The 15,619-nt window shown below is 36.7% G+C and overlaps 1 protein-coding gene across 2 annotated transcripts in view; it reads right to left on the bottom strand.

Moving 5' to 3' along the window:
* GALNT13 (polypeptide N-acetylgalactosaminyltransferase 13) overlaps nt 1-15,619 on the bottom strand; it is a 544,730-nt gene that overhangs the window by 434,776 nt on the left and 94,335 nt on the right. The window contains exon 2 of one of the 2 annotated variants that reach the window (XM_045867450.1): nt 3,475-3,497. The exons of the other annotated variant lie outside the window; for it this stretch is intronic. Coding sequence (XP_045723406.1) covers nt 3,475-3,497 — 23 coding nt within the window. The remainder of the gene's footprint in view (nt 1-3,474; nt 3,498-15,619) is intronic. 2 annotated transcript variants of the gene reach the window in all.

Here is a 15,619-nt window from a genome sequence, read left to right as displayed (position 1 = left end):
AAGTTAGAAAGATTGGTGAAGTGTATTTGTGGTAGTGCCTTTAATCTTGATGAAGATTTCTTAATATCATCTTCAGTATCCTGACTGAACTACTTTGTGATTTAAGACCAGTCATGCCTTCCCTCTTCCTGTAATTTATGACTGTGGAATATTTTTTAAAATGGCTATTAGTAGTTAGTTGTGTGTGTTTCCTAGGGCTGCCATAACAAATTACCACACATTCTGTGGCTTAAAAGAACAGAAATTTATTCTCTCACAGTTCTGGAGGCTAGAAGTCCAAAATCAGGTTGTCAGCAGTGCCCTGCTCCTTTCAAAGGCTTTAGGGAAGAACGCTTCCTTGCCTCTTCCAGCTCCTGGAAGGTATTGCTTGGCCTGTGGCAGCATAATTCTAGTCTCTGCCTCCATTTTCACATGGTCTTCTTTCTGTGCATCTCTCTCTGGTCACTCTTTCTCTTTTAAGGACACCAGTCATTGCACTAAGGATCCAACCTAATCCAGTATGATCTCTTAACTAACAACATCAGCAAAGATCCAATTTCCAAATAAGGTCTCATTCAGTGATTCTAGGAAGTTATGAATTTTTTCAGACACTACTCAACTCATAACACCAATTTGGTAGAAATATTCTACCAATTTGTATGAAATATGAAAAAAGTACATGTGATAATAATAATGCACACATTTTTATTAATATTATAAAGTTATGTAAAAAAGCATTATGCTTTCAGCTGTGGAAAACAAATATTTGAAAGCTTCATGCTTTCTTTATATATTGATCATGTTTATATATTATTTATGTTCTGTAAAGATTTCTAGTTACAGTTTTGAAATGATTCTCTCCAGTGGTAATTTATTTTTGGAACAAAAGTTTAATTTTTGCTCTATAGATTCTTTTATCATGATAGCATAAAGCAAGTAATTACTCAGTATTCTTTGCCTCATTCACACATCTGATGTGCCAGGCACTCATAGGCACCAGAATCATAGCAGTAAACTACATAGACTGATATTATTGCTGTCAGTAGGGAGGGAGAAAATAAAAGAAAATAATGTAAATACGAAAAATATATAATATTTCAGGTGGTAAAAAATGCAGTAGGCGAAAACAAAACAGAAAAGAAAGATAAGGAGTGCAGGGAAAAGGAACAATTTATATTTTCAAATAGTAAATGCCATGGAGGCCACACTCTATCAGTTACATTTGAGGAAATATCCCCAAAAAAAGTGAGGGAGAAAAATAAGACATAAGGACACCTAGAGAAAGAACACTACAGACAGAAGAGTCAGTAAGTGCAAAGGCCCTGAGGTGACATGTTCCAAGAATAGCAAAAAAAAACAGGGTAAATGGAGTAGAATGAACTAGGGGAGATTAACAGGACTTGAGGTTGGTGGTGACTTCAGTGCAGGTGTTATAGAACTTGGTTAGGCCATTTGAGAACTTTCACTTTTCTGAATGACAGAGAGCCAATGAAGTAGTTTGGGCATAAGAATGGCATGATCTGATTCAGGTTTTAAAAGAAGCTGGTCTGCTGAGGATAGATTATAGGTGAGCAAGGATAGAAGCAGGGAAACCAGTGAATTGGTGAGAAGTGTTTGAATTCTGAATACATTTGAAGGAAGAATAAATAGGATCTGCTAAAATGGAATGTGGGGGAAAGAAAAGTTATGGATGATTACGATTTTTGGCTTAAGCAACTGGAGTGCTGGGGCTGCTAAAAACTGAGAGAGAAGACTACAGGTAGGGAAGTTTTTGGTGGAGGATCGAAAGTTCAGTTTTAGACAAAGTCTGAGATATCTCTTAGAATCCAACAGACTATATCAAGTAAGCCTTGGTCACAAATGTCTAAAATGTAGGTGAAAAGTGTGTGATGGATATATAAATTTGGAAGTTGTAAAATTATAAGACGGCCTATAAAGCAAAGAGATCAGATTAAATGAGATGGCTAAAGGAGTAAGCATAGATAAAAAACAGATAAATTGAATCCCATCTCCTGGGCTACCTCAACATTCCCAGGTAAGGTGAAGAGAAAGAGCTTGTAAAGGAGACTGAGAAGGAGCAGTCAGTGAGGTAAAAAATCAGGAGAGTGTGACAGTCTTCAAGACAAGTACAGAAGTATTACAAGGAAGTAGAAATGATTAACTGTTTCAAATGTTATTCATAGTCAAGTAAGGTAAAGGTTGCGATTTGGCATTTGGAATTAGCAAGATGGAGACTTCATATAGTGGCCTTCATAAAAGCATTTTTGGTGAAGTCACGGTAGAAAGAACCTGCCTGGTGTGGTCTGTATTTAAGAGAGTTAATTCAAAGACACTGAGTACAAAAAAAAAAAAAATTCTGTCAAGATAATTCTCTCTTAACTTCTCCATGGAGATATCTGAAGACTTAGTGATATGGCACAGGGTGTGCTTATAGTGTAAGGCTGGGCATAAAGGAGACAATAAGTAGTAGCTCTAATGATGGTGAAGATGTTAATGCACACAATCCTTCCAGTTCAGCAAGAGTGCCAATTTCCCCATGAACAATGTGTCACCTCCTGGAATCTAATCTTTTGAGATCTAGTTCACAGCTCATATAATAAATAATAGGTAGAATTAGGCATGCTCAGAATAGGCACATTAATAATGAAATAAATTATAATTCATAGATTAAAGGAGAGAAAACTACAAAAGAACCATACTATCTGTCAGCAAAAAATAAGGACAGTTATAAATGAGGAACTAATAAAGAAAGATTTTTAATTTTTCCCCTTTTAAAAAACAAAGAGAAATGTTTAAATAAATTATGATATATTAGAATAATGTACAGCCAATAAAATTGTTTTAAGGTATATTTGATGATGCAGATAAATGTGCAAAATATAAACTGAGAGAATTAGAGCAGAATATATGAAATAAAATAAAGTAGAATCCCTATTAGAAATATAAAGAAATAAACCAAAACTTTAATTAAAATAGTCTATCTGTGGTTGGCTTTTAAGTGTTTTTTATATCCTTTCTTATATTTTTCTATATTGAAAAAACACTTTTTAAATAAATATTATGCATTACTGTAACTTGAAAGAAGAATTAATCTTCCAGAGAAAGAATCATGTATTATATTTAAGTGATTGGTAATAATAACAATATTTGAAAAGTGTTTTTACCTAAAGGAAGAAGGTTGTGTTTTTAGAGCTATTAACTTCAAGTAAATATTGTGCACTAATGTCTTTCTGTAGAGCCTTTTATGATCCTTAAAGAAGTTTTTTTAGTATATCTATTTAATCCTTAAAAGAGAGAAGTGAAATTCTATCTGGGTCACACTTCTGGTTAAGTCCAGAACCATAATGAAATCCAGATCTTACAACCATAGCACCAATGTTCTTTTTTTTTTTTTTTTTTTTAAAGATTTTTTATTTATTTATTTGACAGAGAAAGACACAGCGAGAGAGGGAACACAAGCAGGGGGGGTGGGAGAGGGAGAAGCAGACTCCCCACTGAGTAGGGAGCCCGATGCGGGTCTCGATCCCGGGACTCCGGGATCATGACCTGAGCCGAAGGCAGTCGCCCAACCAACCGAGCCACCCAGGCGCCCAGCACCAATGTTCTTGCCATTATAATATTTTATGTCCAATATCCCCACTCATTGTACCAATCTAATAGAATCAGTATGACAGACCTATAAGAAAACACACCTGAATGTATTTCCAAAAAGCGTAAGACAAAAAAAATAAAGGATACTGCTTATAGTAATGCCAAATATAGTTTTTAGATGCATATTCTGTACATTTCCACAGCCTGATTTTATTTATCAGACCTTTTTATATTTAAATATGGCAAGATTCAGTGGTAACATAATATTTCCCATTTGTTATCATGAAAAAAATATAATTCTTAAATACAGAAAAAGAATAGGTCTGCACCAAGGCTCTCATTTCACAGATCAAGATAGAGTGATACGGGGAACACACTGAGTAGCAAAGCCAAGATTAGAACTACAGTGTTCTCATTCTCCACACTAAAGCAGTCTGCAAATTTGCCAAGTGTTCCATCAGATAATATAAAGTTAAATAATCAAAATAGTTTAGGTCTGGGATATGATTTAGAAGACAAATCAATGGAATCAAATGAATACGCAGATATAAAGACCTTGGTAAACATAAAGATTTTCCACATGTTCATTTTAACATTACAAATCAGTAATGAGAGGAAAGATATATATGCCACAAGTAATTACTGAAAATAATACATCCTCATTCCTACAGAAAAATAAAATACATACTGATCAAATTATTCAATTTAAAAAAAAGTTTAAAAGCAGAAAAACTAAAAAACTGGGGATTACAAGGACCTCTCCATTCATTCCTGAACAGGTCTTTCCTCCAACTGCAGCCCAAAGTTTTACGTTTTCCTTCCTGTCTCCATGGAGTTTACTTGTACCACTAAATGCATCATAGTATAGAGGCAGAATTTTACCACTAGGTAGATTTTGTCATTGTTGAACATATCTACAGTGACTAATACATCACATTTTTAAGCCAACCATCCATTTATCTTTTTTTATTTCAAAAATCTGTACCTAAAATCAGCATATTTATACTCAGTATTTAATGGTAAAATTTAAATGTAAGTACAATAAAAGGTGAAAACTTAAAAAAAAATTGTTATTAGATAGTACCCTAATTAGGGGCACATGGGTGGCTCAGTCGGTTTTGTCCGACTTTTGATTTCAGCTCAGGTCATGATCTCAGGGTCATGGAATGGAGCGCTGCATCCATTGGGCTCCATGTTCTCCAGGGGTCTGCTCAAGATATTCTCTCTTTCCCTCTTCCTCTGCACAACCCCCCTGCTTTCTCTCTCTCTCTCTCTCAAATAAATAAATATATCTTTAAAAAAAAGTACTCTAATTAAAATTATAAATATTGTGGTGAGATAAGTAGTCTCATACACTGATGATGAGGTGTGAAGATTATAAGTCTTTCCAGGAAGTCATTAGAGCCTTTTATTTATTTTTTTAACATTTTTTAATTCAAATTCAATTAATTAACATATAATGTATTATTGGTTTCAGAAGTACAGGCCTATGATTCATCAGTCTTATATAATACCAGTACTCATTACAACACATACCCTCCCAAATGTCCATCACCCAGTTACTCCATCCCTCCATCCCCGTCCCCTCCAGCAACCCTCAGTTTGTTTCCTAATTAAGAGTCTCTTATGGTTTGTCTCCCTCTCTGGTTTCTTCTTGTTTTATTTTTTCCTCTCTTCCCTATGATCCTCTGATTTGTTTCTTAGATTCCATGTATCAGTGAGATCATATGATAATTGTCTTTCTCTGATTGACTTATTTCACTTAGCATAATACCCTCTAGTTCTATCCACGTCATTGCAAATGGCAAGATTTCATTTTTTGATGGCTGGCATAATATTCCATTGTATATATATACCACATCTTCTTTATCCATTCATCTGTTGATGGACATCAGGGCTCTTTCCATAGTTTGGCTATTGTGGACATTGCTGCTATAAACGTTAGGGTTCAGGTGCCCCTTCGGATCATTAGCACAAAAAGAGACACATAGATCAATGGAACAGAATAGAAAACCCAGAAATGGACCCTCAACTCTATGGTCAACTAATCGACAAGGCAGGAAAGAACCTCCAATGGAAAAAAGTCTCTTCAACAAATGGTGTTGGGAAAATTGGACAGCCACATGCCAAAGAATGAAACTGGACCATTTCCTTACACCACACACAAAAATAGACTCAAAATGGATGAAAGCCCTCAATATGAGACAGGAATCCACCAAAATCCTAGAGGAGAACACAGGCAACAACCTCTTCAACCTCGGCTGCAGTAACTTCGTACTAGACACATCTCCAAAGGCAAGGGAAGTAAGGGCAAAAATGAACTATTAGGACTCCATCAAAAAAGCTTTTGCACAGCAAAAGACACAGTTGAAAAAACCAAAAGACAACCAACAGAATGGGAGAAGATATTTGCAAATGACGTATCAGATAAAGGGCTAGTATCCAAAATCTATAAAGAACTTATCAAACCCAACACCCAAAGAACAAATAATCCTGGGACACCTGGGTGGCTCAGTCGGTTAAACGGCTGCCTTTGGCTCAGGCCATGATCCCAGGTTCCTGGGATCAAGCCCCGCATCGGGCTCCTTGCTCAGTGGGGAGCCTGCTTCTCCCTCACCCTCTGCCTGCCGCTCTGCCTATCTGTGCTCTCTCTCTAAGTCTCTGTCAAATAAATAAATAAAATCTTAAAAAAAAAAAAAAGAACAAGGGCGCCTGGGTGGCTCAGATGGTTGGGCATCTGCCTTCGGCTCAGGTCATGATCTCAGGGTCCTGGGATCATGAATAAAAAAAAAAAAAAAAAAAATCTTTAAAAAAAAAAAAAAGAACAAATAATCCAATCAAGAAATGGACAGAAGACATGAACAGACATTTCTGCAAAGAAGACATCCAAATGGCCAACAGACACATGAAAAAGTGCTCAATATCGCTCGGCATCAGGGAAATCCAAATCAAAACCTCAATGAGATACCACCTCACACCAGTCAGAATGGCTAAAATTAACAAGTCAGGAAACGACAGATGTTGGCTGGGATGCAGAGAAAGGGGAACCCTCCTACACTGTTGGTGGGAATGCAAGCTGGTGCAGCCACTCTGGAAAACAGTATGGAGGTTCCTCAAAAAGTTGAAAATAGAGCTACCCTATGACCCAGCAATAGGACTACTGGGTATTTACTAAAGATACAAAGATATAAATATGAAGAGCCTTTTAAAAGTATGTACACCTTTAAAAAAGTAAATCCCATAACCAAGAATCTAGCCTAAGAATGTAATCAGCAACATTTTCAATATTTTCAGACTTCTTAAAAATGTTCTATAACAGGGGCGCCTGGGTGGCTCAGTCGTTAAGTGTCTGCCTTCGGCTCAGGTCATGATCCCAGGGTCCTGGGATCGAGCCCCGCGTTGGGCTCCCTGCTCCGCGGAAGCCTGCTTCTCCCTCTCCCTCTCCCCCTGCTTGTGTTCCCTCTCTCACTGTGTCTCTCTCTGTCAAATAAATAAATAAAATCTTAAGAAAAAAAAAGTGTTCTATAACATTATTCTGTGGTAAAAAAATAATTAGAAGTAATCTACAAAAATTAATAAAAAGTAGTTAATTATGAAAATTATAGTATATACATGTGATAAAATATTATGCAGCCATTAAAATCATGTTTTAAATAAATATTTCATGCAGTAAAAAAAGCTCATGCTATCAAAAAACTTAAAATATTATATTTTATTTTATGATGCCAATTTCTAGGTGAAATTCCTGGTTAGGGGCGCCTGGGTGGCTCAGCTGGTTAAGCAGCTGCCTTCAGCTTGGGTCATGATCCCAGGGTCCTGGGATCCAGCCCCGCGTCAGGTTCCCTGCTCAACGGGAAGCCTGCTTCTCTCTCTCTCTCTGACTGCCACTCTGCCTACTTGTGCTATCTCTCTGTCAAATAAATAAAAACCTTTAAAAAAAAAATTATGAAAAAAAAAAGAAATTCCTGGTTATTTTTCTTCTTTATTTTTATTTATATTTTAAATTTCTTCTACAATAAATACTCATTAATTTTATTATTTGAAAAAATAGTACTAGAGCATTTGGGTGGCTCAGTCGGTTAAGTGTCTGCCTTCAGCTCAGGTCATGATCACAGGGTCCTGGGTTTGAGTCCTGCATCGGGCTCCCTGCTCAGCAGGGAACCTACTTCTCCCTCTGTCTGATGCTCCCCCTGCTTGTGCCCTCTCTGTCAAATGAATGAATGGAATCTTGGAAGGAAGGAAGGAAGGAAGGAAGGAAGGAAGGAAGGAAGGAAGGAAGGAAGGAAGGAAGGAAGGAAGGAAGGAAAGAAGGGAGGGAAGGAGGAAGGGAGGAAGGGAGAGGGAAGGAAGGAAAGAAAGAAGGAAGGAAGGAAGGAAGGAAGGAAGGAGGAAAGGAGGGAAGGAAAGGAAGAAAAAGAATAGTACTTTTTTTTTAAACATAGTTTTATGTTAGATTTTCACTTGCCTTCAAATCAAAATGTCTAAAGAAGATTTGGTTAGTAACATTTGGGTACTTTTCAAGTTATATAACAAAATTTACATCACTTACATATAATATGCAATGAATTCTAGAAAGTAAACTCAAATGTTTGTAATCAAATCATTCATATAAGAAATAGGGGCCCCGGGCGCCTGGGTGGCTCAGTTGGTTGGGCGGCTGCCTTCGGCTCAGGTCATGATCCTGGAGTCCCGGGATCGAGTCCCGCATCGGGCTCCCTGTTCAGCAGGGGGTCTGCTTCTCCCTCTGACCCTCCCCCCTCTCATGTACTCTCTCTCATTCTCTCTCTCAAATAAATAAATAGAATCTTTAAAAAAAAAAAAAAAGAAAAAAAAAAGAAATAGGGGCCCCTGGGCATCTCAGGTCGTGATCCCAGGATCTTGGGCTCAAACCCCACATCAGGCTCCCTGCTCAGCGGGGAGTCTGCTTCTTTTTCCCTCTGCCTCTGTCCCTTCCCCTGCTCGTTCTCTCTCTCTCTCTCTCTCTCTCTCTCACACACACACACATGCTTGCTCTCTCTCAAATAATTAAATAAAATCTTCTAAAAAATAGGAAAATGTATAGGTATATACTGAGGAATATTACATGAAAATACCATGCTTATTTCTAAAATCCATGCCTTTTTTATCTTCAAGAAACAAATGTTTCTGGAACAGCTGGGTTTTTATTTTAGGAAAAAAGTAATCTTGACTCTTCTCACACCGTACACAAAAATTAAGTCAAAGCTTAAAGGCTAAAACCATAAATCTTCTGGGGAAAAAAAATACACAGATAAAAAAAAAGTCATCATGGCCTTGGGTTAGGCAAAGATTTCTTAGGACACCAAAAGAACAATAAAAGAAATAAAAACAAAACACTGGACTTCACCAAAATTAAAAATCCTTGTTCTTTGAAAGATACCATTTTAAAAAATTTTTAAAAAGCCACAAACAATTACAAAATTGGCAAAAGAATTTGACAGACACTTCATAAAAGTGGTAAAAAAAACAAAAGACTGGCAAAAAAAAACAAAAACAAAAAATTATGAGAAGTTACTCAATACCACTAGTTACCAGGACAGGCAAATTAAATCAAATGAGATATTATCACAAGTTTACCAAAATAGCTAAAATTTAAAGCACTGGCTATGAAGTGTTGGCCAGGCTGTAGAATAACCAGATTTCTCTTATGTCACTGATGGGAAGAGCAAATAGTTTAACAACCTGAAAAAATAAACTGGCATTATTTTACCAAATTAAAACACACTTAGCATATGACTCAGCACTACCGCTCCTTGATATTACCCAAGAGGTGTGAAAACATATGTCCACACAAAGATTCTTGTACAAATGCAGCAGCTTTATGCATAACAGCCATAGAACAAACCCAAATGTCCATCATCAGGTGAAAGGGTAAACAAATTGTAGTATGTACAATAAGTGATAGGATGCTTCTCAGAAATAACCACTGATAACACTCAATAGCATGGATTAATCTCAAAACCCCTATGCTGAGCAAAAGTAGTCAGATACAGAGGAGTTCATACTGTACGTTTCCACTCATCAGATTTTCTAGAATAAGCAAAACTAACCAATAGTCACAAAACCAGATCAGTTGTTGTCTTTTTTCTTTTTAAAGATTTTATTTATTTATTTGACAGAGAGAGAGAGAGAGCACCAGTAGGCAGAGAAGCAGGCAGAGGGAGAGGAAGAAGCAGGCTCTCCGTTGAGCAGGGAGCCTGACATGGGGCTTGATCCCAGAACCCTGGGATCATGACCTGAGCGGAAGTAGAAACCAACCGACTGAGCCACCCAGGTGCCCCATGTGGGGCTCGATCCCAGGACCCTGGGATCATGACCTGAGCCAAAGGCAGATGCTTAAAGACTGAGCCACCCAGGCGCCCCTCAGTTGTTGTCTTCAACTAGAGTGGAGGAAACTAACTGCACAGGGGTATAAGGAAACATTCTGGGGGGACGTATCTGATTATGAGGTTGAACCCTGGGATTCATTTGTCAAAACTAATCAAACTGTACACTTAAAGTTGAGCATTATACCTCAATAAAATTGATTTAAAAAAAATATATTCTTTAACCAAATACTCTCCTCAATCATTCCCAAAGCAGTATTTACACATAGTCTTACTTATTGACTAACCATGGGTCCTGTTCTACAATTACATTACCTTATTCTCAGTAATTTTCCTTTTTGATTGGATTTTTCATTTTTAGAGCTTTCCAATATTACTATTTTTAAAAATTTTTTATTGTTATGTTAATCACCATACATTACATCATTAGTTTTTGATGTAGTGTTCCATGATTCATTGTTTGTTATATCAGTTTTCCATCATCTCCAATTTCCCTATCTTTTTTTTACAGATGAATTAAATTTACCACATACCTACATCTTTTTTTTCAAAATTCCTTCATCTAACTTCTATAAACATTCCTCTGTGTCCTCTATGTATTGATTCATTCCACATATCCCACATGATACACCTGCTCCATCTAGAGAAATGCCACATGTCAACATGCAGTGATCTTACATGTCTCTGAATCACAGGGATAATATATACAGTGTAACATAAGACAAATCCTAAAGGAAAAAAGATAGTCCCCTGGCTATAAATATGTCAATTTGGGTTGTAAATCATATCATATGCACCAATAAAGGATAAAAGAAATAGTTCAGACTATGTATGTAAACAATAAAAACAATAAAAAACACTTTTGCCATGATAATTGAGTTATTTCATATTTCTTAATCATCAACTTAAACTGCACATTCTATAATCATAAGAACCCTTGGAAAGTATCAAACAGATCATGCATTCATTCTTCATTCATTCAATAATTATTCATTGAGCACCCACTATGAGCCAGGCAATGTTTAAGTGCTAAGGAGAGAAGAGGACAAAACCGATAAAAATTCTACATAGTCAGTTGTCTCTGCTGCAATATAGCCCTTCAGCAACAATGGTTTCCAGTGGTTCAAAATAAAATTTGTCCATTCCCATTTTGTTGGTGGACTATTTGGTAAATAGTTTTGCCCACCACCCTCTACTCAACCAACTCAAGTCTTTAAGGAACTGAAAATTAGATCTTGCCCTCAAAAGACACATAATGTCTTATTGAATTTCTTTTCTTTTTATGTCATATATTCTCTCTCCTCCTGATAGTACAGCATTGATATGCTGACATTTCATTCATACAATTCTGAATTCCTTTCTCCCTTTCTAAACATGAAAATAAGAATGGCTTCTTTATCTTCCTATCCCCAGCTCTGATGCAAATCAACCATTCCAATGTTTGTCGAAAGAATTGTCTCAGCTTATTTAATACTAAATTAGTAAAGATTTTGAGTAGTAGACTTTCTAAAACAACATCTGAATTTGCAAATGGGAAATGTTCTTGTTCCAACTAATTTGCAAAATGAACAATTTAAATGACTTAATATTCTATTTACTTACCAGGAAATTCAAGTAGTTTTAATTAATGAATAAAACATTAATGTCTGAGACTTTATATAAAGATAAAAATGTGTTCGTGCTATTGTGTTGCATATGTAACTGAGAGCATCACATTCTCCTTCTAAACTTCAGATGATGATCAACACACCTTTCCTTTTCCAGAAACCTTCAGTGGTTCCCCATTTCCTAGAGAACAAAGTTAGATTTTTTTTTCCTCCAGCACTCAAAGTCCTTTAAAATCTGTCTCTATCCCAACGTTCAACCTAAAATCTAGAAATCCCCTTTATGTCTGATTCTGCTTCAATCAACCAATTCACTGTTCTCTTATATCCTCACTTTGAAAAAGGCAATAGCTTTCTTCAGGCATTTCATTTCCTCCTGTATTTACTCCCTCCCAATTTTCACATGTCCATATGATTTATGTTCTTCAAGCCCTCTCCTAGTAGTTCATTTGGTATCCCTCTCACAAAAGCTACTACTTCCTATTGCGTAATGCAGTTATTTATGTATACATTGTGTATGTACATGTCGTAGCTCCACTAGGCTGTGGTTCTTGAAGGCAAATGTTCTATTTGTTTAAATTCTGTATATTTCAAAGTACCTAGCCCAGTACTTTTATTGAATAAATGGATGAAAGAATTGTACCAATGGGTCCTATTAAGCTTTGAAAAAAAAAAAAATAATGTTTCACTGCTATTCATGACTTTTAACTCCTCTTGCTAAGACTTCAGAGGCTTAGCCCCAAAGAGAACTGCTGAGGAAAATTGCAACATAAATTAATATACTGTAGAGATTCAATAAGTGCAAAATTGCTAAAGTCTGAAGTAGGGCAAGGCGAGCCTGCTAAAATACTTTTCTCTTAAGTATATTAAATAAGATATTTTTTACCCAAGGTCAGTGGCCACCTCCTTCTATGTACTCCAGAAATATCTCTATTTGTGTAAATATTTCATAAACTAGCATATAAATGCTGTGATTGTTTTGCCTAAACGGAGTCAAGGCACACCTAATTCAAGGGCACAGAATATGATTGAAAGTCTGGGTTCAGAAGTCTGACAAACCAGGTTGTGAGTCCTTTCTTCCCTCTTACCAGTTTTGCAACCTCGGGGAATTTAATTAACCATTTTAGGTCTCAGTTTCACATATGAAAATGAGGATAATAATAGCATGTATCCTCAATGCTATGTTGGGAATTAATCAAAAGAATATATATAAAATACCTGACACAGTAAACGTAATAATTGCTCATTATAACAATTCATTTTCATTCCTAACATTAACATGTCTATGTGGACCGGCAGAGGGATCAGAGTGACTTGTGGATAAAGTATGCAAGGCCAGAGCAAATATCAAAGGTCATAATTTTATAAGGCCCATAGAGTTTTGAACACTATTTATAAATTTGATTGAAAATTATCTGGTATGCGTGTCTGGGTGGCTCAGTCGTTAAGCGTCTGCCTTTGGCTCAAGTCATGATCCCAGGGCCCTGGGATCGAGCCCTGCATCAGGCTCCTTGCTACACAGGAAGCCTGCTTCTCCCTCTCCCACTCCCCCTGTTTGTGTCCCCTCTCTCGCTCTCTCTCTCTCTGTCAAATAAATAAATAAAATCTTTAAAAAAAATTATCTGGTAAATATATGTTATCCATTCAAACTGTGTCTACATGCCCTACTTTTTGTATGACTATAAATATTATTGCCTGAAAGTTCCAGCAGTCATCATAATTTATTAAGGACAATTCCAATAATGAAAATGCATTTTAATCAATCACACTCATCTACCCTGCCCCCAAAAGATGAAACCATAGTTTGTTTGTTTTTTTAAATAAGGAAAAATTGGTGTTAGTTTTACACTTGACTTCACCAGTTTTCAGTTTTCCCTCACACCTGCACACAGGAATTTTTCTCTGAAGCACTAAAGATTAATTAAACAGAATCAACAAACATTCACTGTTTAATAAATGATTGCATGGCTTGGTGTTAATGTTATGAGGAGATCATCTAGAAAGAAATAAAAAAAAGCGCTGATGCAATAGTCCATTGTCAAGATTCCAAGAGAACAAGGCTACCTGTGTCCTTGGATTTATGAAGGAAAAAAAAAAAACAGTTATTCTCCCAGGCAGGATGGAGGGAAACATGGAAGTATCAAACTGGGGTTTTATTGATTTCCCCCAATTCAGAGCCACAGTGAGAAGGTCTTAAGGAACACAAGTGGTTAACAGTAACTGTAAAACCTTAAAATGCCAGATAAGGTGATAGTGCTCTATAAATGATCTGAAATCAGAGGAACCCTAGGAAATATTTTCCTGACTGGAATTTATACATCCTACTAGCCAGGGAGATCTGGCAGGGTCCGTAGTGCCTCTGAGTGAAGACAAAACAGTCATTTCAAGTTTTCTGAATATATATTCCATCCTGCTATCCAAATGAAAGCATGGTGCTTGAACTCTAGTACAAACTGACATTTATTGATAACATAGTCCTTTATTTAATAAAAGTGTTAATAACCAACACCTTATTAACCAAATCCTATTCTACTGATTATGAAAATTCTGGCATTCCCCCTTAAACTCACTATGGAAAAAAATGAATTATATATATCTGCCTCCAGTTCCTGGTAGAGAGCATCTCTAACCCTTATAATTTCCTAAGTGATAAGACCACTAGGAGCATCTTTTATTCTAATATTTGGTCTTTGACACAGAGCTCCTAAATCCCTTGCAATTTCCTGTGTGATAGAAGTGTCTTTTGTAAGGGAGGGTTGCTGGAGGGGAGGGGGGTGGGGGATGGGCTAAATTGGTGATGGGTATTAAGGAGGGCACTTGTTGGGATGAGCACTGGGTGTTATATGTAAGTGATGAATCACTAAATTCTACTCCTGAAACCAATACTATGCTATATGTTAACTAACTTGAATTTAAATTAAAAAAATAAAATATGAAAAAAAGAAGTGTCTTTTGTTCTAATGAGGCAACTCTTGGTGGGCTCCTAAATGACTCCTGGCTGTCACCAGAAAGACCAAGCCATGATTACAAGCTTGGAACTTTCAGCCTCACTCCTATCCTCTGGGAAGGGGCGAGGGGCTAGAGATTAAATTAATGACTGATCATTTCTATGTGATATGGCCTCCATAAAAATCCCAGAAGTATGGGGTTCAGAGAGCTTCTGGGTTGGTAAACACATCTACCTGACAGGAGGTGGCACACCCAACTCCAATGGGGACAGAAGCTCCTTCCTTTGGGACCCTTCTGAACTTACCCTATGTATCCCTTCATCTTGTTCTTCGTTCATGTCCTTTATCATATTTTTATAATAAACTGCTAAATGTAAGTAGCCATTTCTCTGATTTCTGTGAGACATTCTAGAAAATCATCAAACTTAAAGAGGAGGTCATGGAAACCCCAATTGAGAGCTTGTGGATCAGAAGTACAGGTAACAGTCTGGGACTTGCAATTGGTATCTGAAGTGGGAGCAGTCCTATGGGACTGAGCCCTTATCTTGTGAGATTTGATGTTAAGACCCAGTAGATAGTATCAGAATTGCAGGACACTCAGCTGATACAGACAATTGCCTGGTGTGGAGAAAAAGCCCACACATCTGGTATTAGTGATATAGTATGTGTGAGTAAAGGAAAACACAGGAGTGTTTTTCCCATACACTCACTCTGCCTCAGTTTCTTCATATGTAAAAGAAGAATGCTTACTTCACAGATTTTTTGGTAAAAAATTAATGAGTTAACATTTGGAAATAATTTAGAATAGTTAACGGCCTATAATTAGTTACTGCGATCATTACTGGCTATGTACTTATCTTTGTTTACATACAAGCAACAATTCTTTCTTAGATATCCCCTCTTTTTTAAAGTAAATTTCATTTCATTCCCTAAGTATGTGCAATATGCTCAAGACTCAGGATCAGGTAAAGAAAGGTAGGTTCCTTCCTGTCTTGAATATCATAAATTTATACCCTTTCTGTTCTCTGTGATGATAGGAACCCCTCTGCGGTTTCTTTTTTTCTTTTAAAGATTTATTTATTTTAGATATGGGGAAGGGGCAGAGGGGGTGGGAAAGAGAGAGAATTTTGAGCAGACTCCCCGCTGAATGTGG

This window comes from Mirounga angustirostris, unplaced genomic scaffold, assembly GCF_029215605.1.
Source record: "Mirounga angustirostris isolate CCGP_5_RB_7025 unplaced genomic scaffold, mMirAng1.0.hap1 SCAF_3, whole genome shotgun sequence".
Classification (NCBI taxonomy): domain Eukaryota; kingdom Metazoa; phylum Chordata; class Mammalia; order Carnivora; family Phocidae; genus Mirounga; species Mirounga angustirostris.
This window is presented reverse-complemented; position numbering and strand designations above follow the sequence as displayed.